General features: G+C 47.4%; 1 protein-coding gene across 10 annotated transcripts in view; it reads right to left on the bottom strand.

The window, feature by feature from the left end:
* The window catches only part of PRDM15 (PR/SET domain 15), a 31,381-nt gene extending 18,532 nt beyond the window's left edge, over positions 1–12,849 (bottom strand). For 5 of the 10 annotated variants that reach the window (XM_066177112.1, XM_066177114.1, XM_066177113.1 and 2 more), the window contains exons 1-6: positions 11,040–12,529; positions 8,999–9,045; positions 5,870–5,963; positions 3,495–3,648; positions 2,582–2,834; positions 1,332–1,454 (exon numbers count right to left, since the gene is read on the bottom strand). In XM_066177112.1, coding sequence (XP_066033209.1) covers positions 1,332–1,454; positions 2,582–2,834; positions 3,495–3,648; positions 5,870–5,963; positions 8,999–9,045; positions 11,040–11,041 — 673 coding nt within the window. In that variant the 5' untranslated portion in view covers positions 11,042–12,529. Of the gene's footprint in view, positions 1–1,331; positions 1,455–2,581; positions 2,835–3,494; positions 3,649–5,869; positions 5,964–8,998; positions 9,049–10,919; positions 12,530–12,786 lie in introns of those variants that run through there. The other 5 variants (XM_066177118.1, XM_066177120.1, XM_066177115.1 and 2 more) reach the window with 5 other exon arrangements.
* Between the last annotated feature and the right edge of the window lie 770 nt (positions 12,850–13,619).

Genomic DNA, 13,619 nt, shown 5'->3' with positions numbered 1-13,619 from the left:
AAAAAAAAAAAGCTTCTTTACAGGTTACATAAAGAACTTCTTGAGGGTTCTGTCCAGGAGGACAAAACCAGCAAACTAAGAAGCTGTCTAAGTTAATTGTGCCTGACTCTGCACTTCCCTTGCTCCTTGCACTGGTTTGTCAGGAAGAGCCAGGTCCTTTTCAAGTTCCCACTTCCTCGGGCTTCCAGGGCAGCTGCAGGGCAACCTGGCTGACTCGGAACCAAGGATCTAACAGCTGCCAACTGCTTGGTATGACTTGAGGCAAACAGAATCAAAAGAAGGAAATTTTGTTTTGGAAGCACCAAAACACTACATCAGTGGGAACATCTCAGGGTTCCCCAAATACAATAGGCAGCATTTTGTTTCTACTGAAGCTGGACTTTCAGGCAGTAGGGTGAAGGATGTAGGAAGGGCTGTTCCAATTCTTCGTTTTACCTCTGGAAAAATCAATAATGCCAAACTGAAAGACAACTCTCCAGTCAGCTTCACAGTTTAGCTGTGACAGAACCCAAGCTGACAAATGGATCCTCTGATCAATTGCTCTGTACACGTCTGCAACAACTCCCCTCCTTTCCTCCTGGCTACTTTCAGTATTAATAAGCAAAGTTTAGGAAAATAACCTCTAAAAGAGCAGACCTAGAATAGTTTTCTTTTGATCTTGTGTACTCTGAGTGTACTTTTTGGAATTTGTGTTAAGTGGGTTCTTAATTTCACTGTTCCACTTAGCAGAGACTGGGTGGGAGGAGCACTGCTTCATAATGAATCCTTGGGACAGAGTTCCTGGGACAGTATCAAGTATTTCCTCAGCCAAATGTTCTTTGCCAAGAGGATATGTAATCCTCATAAAGTTTATTTAAATTTGAGTTTCTGTAATTTAGAACAGTCTGAACTCTAATAGTGGCATATATTGTGGTATTACTGTGATTTGTGGATGGCCAGCGTTCTTGTCATTTCCAAACATTTGAAATGTTTTCTTCTAGAACTTGGCCTGATCATTTGAATTTGCACAGGCAGAATGAATATTTTCTTGGGGATTGCCCCCACCCCACCACTAACCACCTCCAAAGTCAGGAGCACTTGTGGTTTTCATGAAAACTGTCTGCCTAAAAGATCATTGGCCTCTCTGTCACTTTTTCACCTCTGTACGTACTTTAAGCACTATGCCCATGAAAATGAAAAAAAAAAAAAAATCAGGCTTTCAAATCCTCTCTAAATTAGTATTTGCAAGAAGTTATATATCCATAATACATGTGTAGGAGTGTTACACCTTACAGCTCTGCAGACCTGTATCTGTCCTCTATCTCCCTTAAGAGCACTGTAATTTTGCATACCTGCTGGATCAGCTGCTAGTATGCTGGATTTCTTGGTTTTTTTATGAGGTAAGACAGCAGATGAAGGTTTTGAAAAGACCTTATTATTCCCCTCTTTATCTTCCATCGCTACCAAGGATGTATCTGTGAAGAGGAAAAAGAATTCATCTCCTTTTTTTACCCTTTGACTCTTGCTCTGTGCTGAGGGCAGTAAGCAGAGTCACAAAGTTTTATTCTCTAACAGGCTGCAAATAACATTCTCATGTAAAATTGTAACCATTCTTATACCTGAATCTCACCCACTGTGCCTTGAATATTCTGGAGTGTACCATGAAGTGCTGAACACCGAGAGCAGGGGATATTGAACAGTGTTTTTAAATACCCATAACCCCACAAAAACACATGAACAGGTTAAACTAAAGAGGGAAAAGATGAAATCTCTCAGTTAATACCAACTGAAAACATCTCAGAGTTCAGAAACATGTCAACTGCATTGATTCAGCTGTAGCACTTGAGACTCGCCTTAGGATCAAGGGCAGCCATAAAGCTGACACTGGTGACTGTGGCCTCTCCCCAAATTTGTCACCCCAAATTATACCCAGCAGAGCAGTAATAACATCCAGGGAGTACTCCCAGCTCAAGAGCAGGAAGAAAACGCCCTTGCAATGCTAAAGGATCTTGTCTTTCAGCTGTACAAATGGAAAACCAGGAGAAAACAAAGGGGAAAACACTGGAACTTGTGGCAATTCTAATTCAGATTCTAAAATATCAGCTGCCCTTCTTCCCAATGCACAGCCACGTGGCTCTTACTCTAGTGGGTCCCATGTGAGGCTTGCTTAAGACAAATCTAGTCTTTTAGAACCGTGTAACAGTTCTGTGCAAAACTATACCATTTCCACAGCAACAGCAGAATGGCTTCTTTAGCAAATTTGCATACAGATTTCTCTGATAACTGAGTTCTTTTGCTCTTCTACCCAGAAATGCTTTTGCTACAACCACCAAATCTTTAGTTAAGGACTATTTATCCAGTTCGTCCATTCTGAAGAGGCTGAACCATTAACCAGGCCACCTGCTTTAAAAAAAACCCGGCTGTATCACGGTGAAGAATCTACCCTTTCCTCTTGCAGGGCACCCACGTGTGCAGGCTGGCCTGACTCTGCAGGATAAGAGCCCACTGGATAAACATCCCTGTCAACTCCAACAGGCAGGGACTATCAGTCCCTGCCAGCACTTAGGGCCCTTAGGAAGGAAGAAAGGCCCCCCACACATACCATTGGCACCACTAGTGACCTGCTTCAGCACTGGCTTTTCCATTTTTTTGGCGTAAAAAGCTGCGTACCACACTCGCAGCTCAGCGCCCGGGGGGATGTCCTGGCAGGTGGTGAAGTAAATGTCGTTGTCCTGCTGGAAGGCAGTTAGGTTTTGGTGCTCGTGCTCGGTGGCCGGGCGCACCATCATCATCCAGTTGCAATCATCTTCGTTGGTGGTGTCAAAGTACACCAGGGGCCCTTCCTTCTGGAACACCTGCACGGGGATAAAAACCTTGAGGAGTGATACAATGTCAAGGAAAAAGAATATTATTTTCTGGTTTTGCAGAGGTTTCTTTTCAGTGGATGTCAGGGATGAAGCAAGCCTCAAGTCTTGCATCAGGCAATCTTTCACTTAGTCACGCCTTCAGATGAGACACACAACCAAGGAGCAAGCTGGGAACAAACAAAAATCATCCCAGGAATTCTTGCTATAGCCACCAGTTTCCCCCAAAAAATTACTGCATACATGAGTGGGAAGGTATCCAAAGGGCCATGAGCCCAAGGCACATTTCTAAATCTTTACTTCTGAGTTAGGTATTAGTGGAAACTAAGACTGAATTCCATTCTTAATGTAGCATTTTTCCTACCAAAACTTGTCAAGAGAGGAATAAAACAAATGCAAGACAGAAAAAAACCCACTTATTCTGCATGTTCCATAAACCTAATGCATATGTGGCTCATTAGGCAAATTCAATCAAACTGAAGAGACTCATTAAAAGAACTGAGCTTCTAGTTTGGTTTTTCTGTTCCTTGTCCTTGTTCCAAATAATCCCCCTTCGCATATCTTTGTTTCCATGGTGTTACACAGCATTAATTCACCAAAGGTAAAACTGACTCCTTGCTATTTCTTTGTTTTACAAATTCTGTTTCTTACCTTCAGGGGAAAAACTGATTCTTTCTCCAGCTTGAGAACTCTCTTGGATTCAAAGGGGCCAAACTGGGTACGTTTCACCAGCTGAGTCAGAGCAAACACTCCCTCAGTCCCATCCTCCAGTTGTCTTATCTCCAAATTAGAAGGCAGAGATGATCTAGAAATTTAAGAGAGAATTGAGGAAAAAAAAAATCAGAACTTATATGGTTGGAAAAAGCTTCTGAGATCATCAAGTTCAACCTCTGGCTGAACACCACTTCATTCAGTAACAGTTCTGCACTGCAGGAACTCATGGAAGAAAGAAGTCAGGAGCTTCAAGTGTTTCTGTGCTCCCAGCCTCTCTCTTTTCCCAAAAAAGCTTCTGAGAAGAACTACATGTAGTAAATACTGTTAATGTACTATTAACTAATGTTAATCTGCTACACAATACACAGAGAACATCTTCCCAAAAATTCACCTGACTGGCCCCATTGTATTGGTTTTACAGACCACGTGCAATTCTGTTTTTTCAGGTCTGTGCTCATAGATGAAGAGCTAAAAATAATCAGACAGGAGGCTACTGACTACCCTGTAGAGGTTGACACTGGCAGAACTGCTTTATTGCCTAGATAAAGAGAAACACAAAAAGATTGCAATCATAGTGATAGCAAATGAATTGAAAAAAAATACTTTTAGTTTGAAACATACAATAAGCAGCATTAGAGAAGTTCAGGAGATGTTTCTCAACACTCCTTTTCTAACCATAAAGCAACCATTTTATCTTTTCAGTGAGACAGAGGGAACAACTTAACGTGGTGAAGCAAGTAGACTGTTTTTAAAAGACTCCTATCCAGTCTGTGGTTAAACTTGCCCTCAACCTCAGACAACTCACTTTCAGCTACTGCTCCCCAGATGTAAAGGCTGCAATTAAATTTCTTCTTTCCTTTTCTTATCTTACTTGACTTCAGCTGAAAACTCTTCAGGAAAATAAATACACTTATCTATAAAAAACTCAATTTTAAATTCCGCTTTCAAGTCTACGGTCCAGCAGCCCACACTTCCAGCAGGGAAAACTTGGCACTTGCATGTCAAAAGGAGATTGAAAACCAGTGCAGGCACCATATTTGCAAATGTTCCCAGTTGGAACATCTGGGCATTAAAGTGCAAGTTAAAAAATAGAAAAAGGGCAGGAAATGGTAGTTTTTCATTGAATGTGTGTAGTACAGGCTAGAGACTTACTGCACTGCCCATTTTTTGTATATAGTGAAAGTGCCTCCCTCCCCAGCTTCGATTATTCCAAGGGGTATTTTTAAATTACCCTCCAGCAGCTGTAGTGTCAGGGCTGTTAACCATTAACAGCTGCTGGAGGGGATCATCCAGGGCAGTTTCCAGGCACAACAAGGAAGTCCCTGGCAGGAACTGCAGGGAAATTCCTCTTCTGGGAAGGCCCAGAAAAGCAGGGCCAGCTGCTGTACTCGGTGGGACATCAGGAGCATCCTGCCCTGGCCAAGGGGTTGTGGCACCCACGTGGCATATCCAGCACATCAGTATTTGTTAAAAAAGATGCTGGGAACACACAGCACGGCCCACACAGCCAGGATGTGCCAGACTTGCTGCCCACATGCCTGTTTTCTGCCTGTGACTTCCCAAGAAGAAATATGGACGCCCTGCACACATTATATATAACACACGAAGCCATCTGAACACTTCCCTTTTTGGATCTGTACTACACCTTCACAATGGGCGGTTCTTTCCCTTAGTCTTACATTCTGCACCTTAATATGAATTCTGCTGACAGTGCCTGATTGTCTTTCCCTGTAAAAATCACTACTCAGTGTTGTTTTCTCCCAACTAGATGGAGTCTATTTGTTTCTTTTGGCAAACACGAGTGTTTCTGCTGTGCTGTCACAGATTTGCTGACAGAACTATTACCTCTAATGGTTTGCAAAGACCCACAATAATGAGAACAGCTTGTTTTGCTTCTAAGTGGAGGAATGACAGAGTTCATGCACATGAATGAGAAATCCTCACACACTACTCTGAAATGAATCTGGTGTATCTAAGGAGGTTGAAAGTGGCAGGCACTCAACCACGACAGAAGCCATCACCCCATCTGGCACCACCTGATTTCTTGCCAGAAACCTCAGCAAAGAAACTGAGTCCTGATGCAGCAGCAAGTTCGTTTTTGTTTTTTTTCTTTTGGCTTCAATTCAGTGCAGCACTTAAGTGTGTGCATCAATTTTTCTGTTTAATCAAAGCCATGTGCTTTCCATTGACTTCGGTCATCCTCTGAGACTTCAGTTTCCAGCTGTCAGCGTGACATCCACTGAACAGCAAATGTGCTTTAAAGGATTGACATGGGCGTTGGGTTAGTCAGGATTAACACAAACATTTCTCACCTTGCCCTGCTCAACACAAAGGAGTCTTTGACTGTCACCACTGGGCCCATCTCAGGACACTCTGAATCATGGTACTGCCCACAGTCCTCGCACCCTGCAAGGAACCAGACAGAAAAGGTTGGTGGGAAACGCTTTTGTAACATAGTTTCCTCCCTCTTTCAAGGGAAACCTAGCACCAGGCGAAATGCACACGTAGAGAGAGGCAGATGTTTATTTGTATTGCTTAAAAGAACATGAATAATTGAACACTGAGCTGAGAGCTGGCACCTGCACAGGTGAGATAACACACACTGTGATCAGTAGCATCAGGAGACAATTGTTTAAATTCTCTCTCAAAGGAAAATAAATGCCTTACACCCTCACACCCACAGTAAATAGTCTGCTCAAAGATGGCATTATTCTTCAGATAAAGTGCTGCAACACGTAGCAGCTAAAGAAAACCACATCACTGCCTTCCCCAGGAGCTGTTATGAACAGCTTTGGTAGGGTGGTGCTTCCAGTGACAGGAGGCACAAACCCAGAAGCAGCAGCAGAACTGGCACAGGGCTCAGCAGGGCACCAGCCTGTCCTGGAGCCCAGCTCAGCCTGGCCACACACACTCCTCACCCACAGGGCAGGACAGACACCTCCAAGGTACCTCCTGGTGCCTTTCCAGACAAGTCAGCACAACACACTCTGGCCACCTCCTTCACTGGCAGCTTAGCTAAATTAACTTTCAGTTTAAGTGGCTGTAAATTACCCAGAACTGAGTGGGTTCCTAAGAAACAATTTTCAGACGAGGATAATTTGAGGCTTTCTAAAATAAGCTAACTTAACAGGATCCCAAATGCTTATACATTGCTTCACCGTGGAAAAAAAAATATAGCTGTCAAACTACCCTGCCTGGTCAGCTGCTGACACAGCGTCAGGAGAGATCATCACACAGGGGTTATGTTGCTGTGGTGCCTTTTGCATCTGAGCTCCAGCTAACAAGGGCAAGTCAGGAAAGCCCAGAAAAGGTGTGAAGTAGAGGGTCATTACACCTTATTTTTGGGAAGACATGACAAAAGCCAAGTCATTCCAAGGTATATCCCCCCCTGGCAAAGCTACTCTGTGCTCCTAACTGGAAGCTTCTCCCCTCCCAGGTATTCATTCAGTGAATAAAAGAACTTCCAAAACAAGAGATTCCAAACTGTTTCACATTTCTTCTGGCGACAAAACCAGCTTAGCAGTGAAAAAATACATATATTTGGCAAACTCCATTTCTGGCTGGTGCAAACCTCAAGCCTGGTCACTGCCTCCTGTCGAGCTGTTTCTGCTGCCTTCTGAAGAGCCAATGGATGAAACAACCAGCTCTTCACATTATTTTTCAGCAGAAGGAATTTCCCAGCCTGGCTTGCTGTACAGCACCAGAGAGTTATTGTACCAGAGGAAAGGATCCATGGGCAAATGCTACTCCCAGAGCACCAGCACCAATGGCTGCCCTTAATAATCCTGAAATAATCTGGGCTAAAAGCAGATTTCCCAACCAGAGAGAGCAGAGGAACGTGTAAACCTGACTGCTGGAAAGAAATGGACTGTCATCCACAAAGGGTTGTCACAACCAAGGGGAGAGGAAGGAATAGCCTGAGTAACAGCTTCTCCAACAGGCTTTGCTGTCCAAAGAAAAAAGCACTGTGATTTTCCTTATCTCCTGACTGCATCAGGGCACTCCTCACTTCTGCAAAGATAAACCTCTGAAAGGTACAGACAGCACTGCCCACAGCTACAGGCAGGAATAAGCCACACATTCCTCTCACTCCTTTGCAGAGGAATGACCAAAGCCAGGGGAATATGACAATGACAGTGTGTGGCAGGAACAGCTCAATATCCAGGGGATGCCCTACAGCAGCCATTCCCCAAAGCTGTTACACCCATCATATATGAATGACACTTTCAAGAGATTACAGCCACAGAAGAAACACAAAAACAAGTATGGGAACAATCATAGAATACCCCAGGGAGACTATATTCATCCATTTAATTAAAAAAAAAAAATTCCAAAATTCTCTTGTCTATGAAATACATATTCAAGGATGTTTATTATTGGGAGATTTACAGCAACTCACTTTTTCAGAATATAAGCAAGTCCCATAACCCATGAGAAAAACTAATTGTAGAGAGCAAAAGAAAAAGCTCAAGAGACTCAGTGACCACAGCCCCCACTGGAAGGGAGAAAATCATGTTGTGTGACACCATCTGTGTAATTAGGAATGGCATCACATCCCCATTCTTTTTGCTATCCACCAGCATCTTTTTATGAAGGGGAAGATAAGGCGACCACTGTTGGTATCTCAGTAAAAATACAGTCAACACTATTTTTGAGGGAATCTGCTGGAGGGGGAAAATGGAACTTTCTGATAATTGCCGTAAATGCAGCTGTGGAACCATCAGAGGTAAAATACTGTGGATCCAAAAACCACGTGCACCATTCTGCTCTGCCCTGACTGGACCCACAATACCTGGGCCCTCTGTGCTCACACAAGGACTCTACATCCCTTCACTCTTTCCCACCACGGCACCAGGTCCTGCACGTCCAGGCTGGTGACAAAGGAGAGGATTAAAGTGAGACCCAAGCTTGCCAGCCAAGCCCCTCACCCACCAGGAGCCCAAATCCCAGTCCCAGAGCCCAGGGTTACACAGAGGGCACAGCAGGAAGCACAGGCAGTGAATGCCACCAGTGACACCTGCCTGGGCAGCTGGGGCATCTCAAACTGGGCTTGTTGTGACACAAAGATGAGCCTGCCTGCCCCTGCTGTGGAGCTGCAGAGCTCCAAGTCAGGCCAGAGGTCAGAGTTATCCCCAGACATCCCTGGCTGCTGGAGCTGGTTGTACAAACAGAGGGTTGGACCTTCAATATCACTCACTTCAGCCATGAAAAAGCTGCTAACTCACATTCAGAGGTTTCATTGTGTGTTTGCCAACAGCGTCAGAATGTGTATGCTTAAATTACACAACCTCCTCTCCGTTCACCCATCAGCTGTTTGAGCCTCCTTAACATAAAGCAGTTTTTCTAAATAAAATCTCAAGTCTGCTTTAGTCTTTAATTTCAAGCATTCTGAGTAGACAAGTCACACACAGTGAGAGTTAGATCATTCTCCTAATACTTACAAATAAACATAATCTCCTCATTGCCATCTTCAGCCATTTTTTTAAACCTGCTAAAATACAAAAGACAAAGTTAGTTCTGAATTGACTTTTACTTTCCTTATCATATAAACATCCCTTTGTGAAGTAATGGTGCTGACTGACCCCGAGCCCACCCAAACACATTCATGTCCCTGCAGGAGTACCAACGGAAAATTAAATAAATTAAAGTTGTTAAAAAGCCCCACAGACTGCTGTGTCATTACATGTGTTGCAGACATCACTACCAAGGAAGCCTCAGTGTCTGTGGGTTCTCAGGCATTTCTCTGCGAGGAAATGCTGTCTCCTGCTGTTCCCCATCTCTGACAAACTTCCAGCCACTCCTGCATCCCCTGTTAAAAAGCTCCTGTGGAGCCTCAGGGCTGGAGGATAATCCAGGTCAGCAGCAACCACTGCAGGAACAAAGCCCAGTGCAATATTTTACTGAACTGTAGCTTAAAAAAAGTATCTCTGAAAGGCAGATCACTTATTTAATAAACACAGTAATCATGAAAACCTAAAAACTGCAGATACAGATCTCTTCCAGAGTCAAAGGTATATTATGGTACTGAGCACCAGAAAACCTGGGGAAATAAAATCCTGCCTCTGTCACTGCTCTTGCACAAAATGGTAACTGACCAATTTGATTTCACAGTTAAATAAGATTAATCTACATTCACTTCATTAGTGTCAGTCTATATTAAAAACTTGCATGAACACTATAGCCCCTCAACAATTAAATTATGGTTGGCAAAAAGTCTGATCATGTATGGCTAAACCCACAACACAAGTAGGACCTGGAAGAGAGTTTTTCCCTTTTCTACTCAAAAAAACACTCTCCTCCTCAAATAAGCAATTTTCCCAATGCCCCAGAAGACAGGCAAAACAACACAAAGATCAGGACCCAAGTCTGAGAGAGGTGAGGCTGCAAACCAGCAAGAGTATTGGCCAAGAAGAGGAGAGGAAGGAATAAGAGCCTGAATCCGTGAGAGGGAGAGGAAACATGACACACCAAACTGGCAGAGCCCTGTTTGAAAATAGATAAAGCATTTGCTACTGCAGCAACAAAAGCCAAGCCAGGAATGTGGGAGCACAGCCACTACTCAGGACCAGGAGCCTTCAAGCACTGCCCTCCCCAACTCCACCTGTCTGCAGCAGGATCCCTCCCTAACACTCCCTGCCGAAAGGGGCAAACACTCCTCATCTGTGGCACAAGCTTTGGGGTTGCAGCTTTTGGGGACTAAGCTCAAATAACAGAACAAACACTTATACAAAAGCCCAAATGCTGAGCACAAACGGCAATTCAGGCAATTTCCCCACAAGCTCTTATCCTGAAAGCAAGGTGAACGATGCAACAGGTATTTAGGGGAGTCCAAGCACAACGCTGCAAAACAAGTGGTGTTGATGTCAAAAATGGTTTGGTTTACTTTTTAACCAGCATTTTTTGGGGATGCTCTGCACTATTTCAAGAGGAGCATGCCCAGCTGTTTCTAAGTAAGTTTGCATCCTGACAAGACTTTAATCCTAAATGTGGCAAAATTAACGTGGTTCAGGGGCGCAGAGCAGCCACACCACCAAAGGCATCCACCCTCCAGGACGCCGCAGTGTGGCACCCTTGGCAAACGGCAGACCGGGGACAAGTGACATGATACAGCTCCAAGAAGTTGTTCCAGGGGCAGCCAGATGAGAATAGCAACAAAGGGGCGGAGGAATCGTCAGCGTTGCTCAAGGTGACGGGGAGGAGGCGTGAAGGGCCCTCGCAGGTGCCTCAGCAGCCTGAGCGATCTGCATTAGCGCAGTTCCCGTCCCTGCAGCAAGGACTTCTCTCACCCCTCGCTCCCAAACAAACAAACAAACAAACACACACGGGCCGCTGCTTTACAATTCTGATCTACACGCCCCTCACCCGTGCGCTGTGAAACTCCTCCTCCCCTGAGCTCAGCTCTGTTTCCCAGGAGGTTTCTGAAATGAACCACACGATGCCACCCGCTCCAGCCGGTAAACAGAGTCACGATGTGCCACTCACATGCTGGCACTGAAGACAGCCTTCAGAACCGGTTTTTACCCTCATCTGCTGTTGCTACGGGCCACCTCTGATTTTTTTTTTTTTCTCTTTTCTTCTTTTCAAACATTTGTAACAGAAAAATACTCCATGAAGTCGCTCATTCCACTGCTCCTAATTCTGTTCTTGTCTTGCAGGGATAATCAAAGCTTCTGGGAGTTCCAGGTTATTTTTTTTTTTTTTTACATAAAACAGAGAGCAATCATTAGCAGTCAATAATCAGGAGAAAAGCCACACAGAGGAAATTAGAACAGGTACAAAGCCTAATTCTGAGGGCAATAAAAGAGAAGAAAACCATTTTTTGGCTTGTATAATCAGATGAGTGATTTTATGCCCGAGAGTAGAGCCACACAGCTAGGCACAAAAAATTCAAGCTTTTTGTGCCTCTGAGCATATCTGGAACTTGTGGGAACCCAAATGAAGGCACTGAGGGGCTGCAGCATCACAGGTACCTGCTTGCAGCCCATGATGTGCAAAGATACTGTCAGGGAACCACTTGAGCTGTAAACATTTAAGAACGGATGTAAAAATCACACTTTCCCCCTTGTTATCTGCTGAAGAAAGAAATCGGGCTCAAGTGCTAAGCTGATCTTGATAATGGATTTTTCTTTTAAAAAAGTAGGTCAGAAAAATTAACGGAAAGCCTTAAAACCTGTGTTTGAACTTAGTGATCAACAAGGTAGAATTAAAGTTACCCTTTCTTCCATCTGAGAATGGGCTTCTCTGAGTGTGGATAACTTGAGAACACAAGCAGATGGGTGCTGCACATTTGTGGAAGGATGTGCATAAAAACGCAGTCTTCCCCATGGTGTAGTAAAAAACTTGCTCATGCTACCGCTCAAAGGAACTGCAGGACAAACTACACTGAGGCCTTGTATTTCTTAAAAAAAAAAACCAGTGCCATTCTATCAATTACTGTTGATGAGGGAGACGATTTCTAGGCCAGTCAGGGGAGCAACACAGCAGCTGGCGGGGTCCGTGCCACCTGCCCTTCCCAGCACTTCTCCGCGACCGCGTGAATAAACTACGTGCAAAGTTTAATGGCCCTGAGCAGAAAACGAGCCGTACTGCAGAAAATTCCACGTGTGCCAAGAAGCCCCGCAGACCGCGGCTCTCTCCTCCTTTTGTCTCCTCGGGCGCCCGCCGCACCCTCCCCCGGGGGCACCGGCCGGGGCAGGGCGGCATCCCCGCACCTCCCTCCCCTTTCCAGCCTCTTCCCTCTGCATCACGCCTTCGCACCTGGGAGCTCCCAGCCCCCCCTCCATCCCCAGCCCCCTGCGGCCAAGCCCAGGTGTTCCCCGCTCCCGCATCCCCGTGGCCGCGCCGGCTCCGTGCCCTGCCCGGCCGGGCCCGCGGGGATCGCCCGGCGCCCGCCCCGCAGGGACCGCGTCGGGGCCCGGGATCCGGGAGCGGCTCCGCCGGGTTTTGCCTCGGACCCGCCTCGCCCCCTTCGCTACCGCCCTCCCGGCCGCTGTAACAAAGAACAGGCGGCCTGGAGGAGGCGGCGGCGGCGGAGGAGGAGGCGGCGGGGCCGCAGCCGCCGCCGCCGCCCCGGGAGCGCTCGCAGCGGCCGCCGCGCCCTCCCCGGCCCCGCCGCGCGTCCCGGGGAGAGGCGGGAGGAGCCGCGGCGGAGCGGGCGAGGGGGGTCCCGGGCGGGGGCGGCGGGGAGGGCGCGGGGTGCGGCGGGAGGAGCGCGGGGAGCCGGCGTTACCTGCCCCGGGAATGGCCAGACCCGGATCGGATCCGCGCTCCGGGTTCCGATCCGCTCCGGAAACCACGCGCCAGCGGAAGCCGGCGCGGGCGGGCGCGGAGCAGGGCGGGAAGTGTAGTGCGGCGGGGCCGGGCCGGCCCTGGCCCTGACCCCGGCCGTGTCCCCGCCGTGTCCCTGCCCCACCGCCCGCGGTGCCGCCACCCGGGTCCCCTCCCGGGCGGGTCCCACGCCTGAGCCCCCCGGAGCCCTTGGCGGCGGCTCCCCGGGCCGGGCTGGAGGCGGGCGGTGGCCGCGCTGAGGGTGGCGGAGCGCCCGGGTGGCTCCCGCCGGGTTTCCCGTCTCCTCCCGGGCAGAGGCGGCCCGGAGCGGGCTGGCGGAAAGGTTGGCAGAAACAGAGTGACAGAATCGGTCAGGTTCATCCGGTCCAAGCTGTGACCCAACACCACCTCGTCCATCAGACCACGGCACTGTGTGCCACGTCCAGCGTTCCTTTAAACACATCCAGGCGTGGGGACTCCGCCACGTCCCTGAGCAGCCCGTTCCAATGTTGAATCACATCAGTGGAGGAATTCTTCCCGATGTCCGACCTGACCCTCCCCTGGCGCGGCTTAGGTCATTTCCCCTCACCCTGTCCCTTGTTCCCGGGGAAGAGAGCCCGGTTGCCACCCGGCTGCACCCTCCTGTCAGGGAGTTGTAGGGAGCAGTAACATCACCGCCGAGCCTCCTTTTCTGCAGGCTGAACAGCTCCCTCAGAGGGCTCCTGCTCCAGACCCTTCCCCAGCTCTGTTGCCTTTCTCTGGACAAAAACCACACCAGGGGCTCAGTGGGCTGTC

The sequence above is a fragment of the Chamaea fasciata genome, unplaced genomic scaffold (genome assembly GCF_029207755.1).
Source record: "Chamaea fasciata isolate MVZ Bird 193981 ecotype frontalis unplaced genomic scaffold, bChaFas1.0.hap1 SCAF_2, whole genome shotgun sequence".
Classification (NCBI taxonomy): Eukaryota; Metazoa; Chordata; class Aves; order Passeriformes; family Sylviidae; genus Chamaea; species Chamaea fasciata.
The sequence above is the reverse complement of the archived record's forward strand: the minus strand, read 5'-3'. Positions and strand labels throughout refer to the sequence as shown.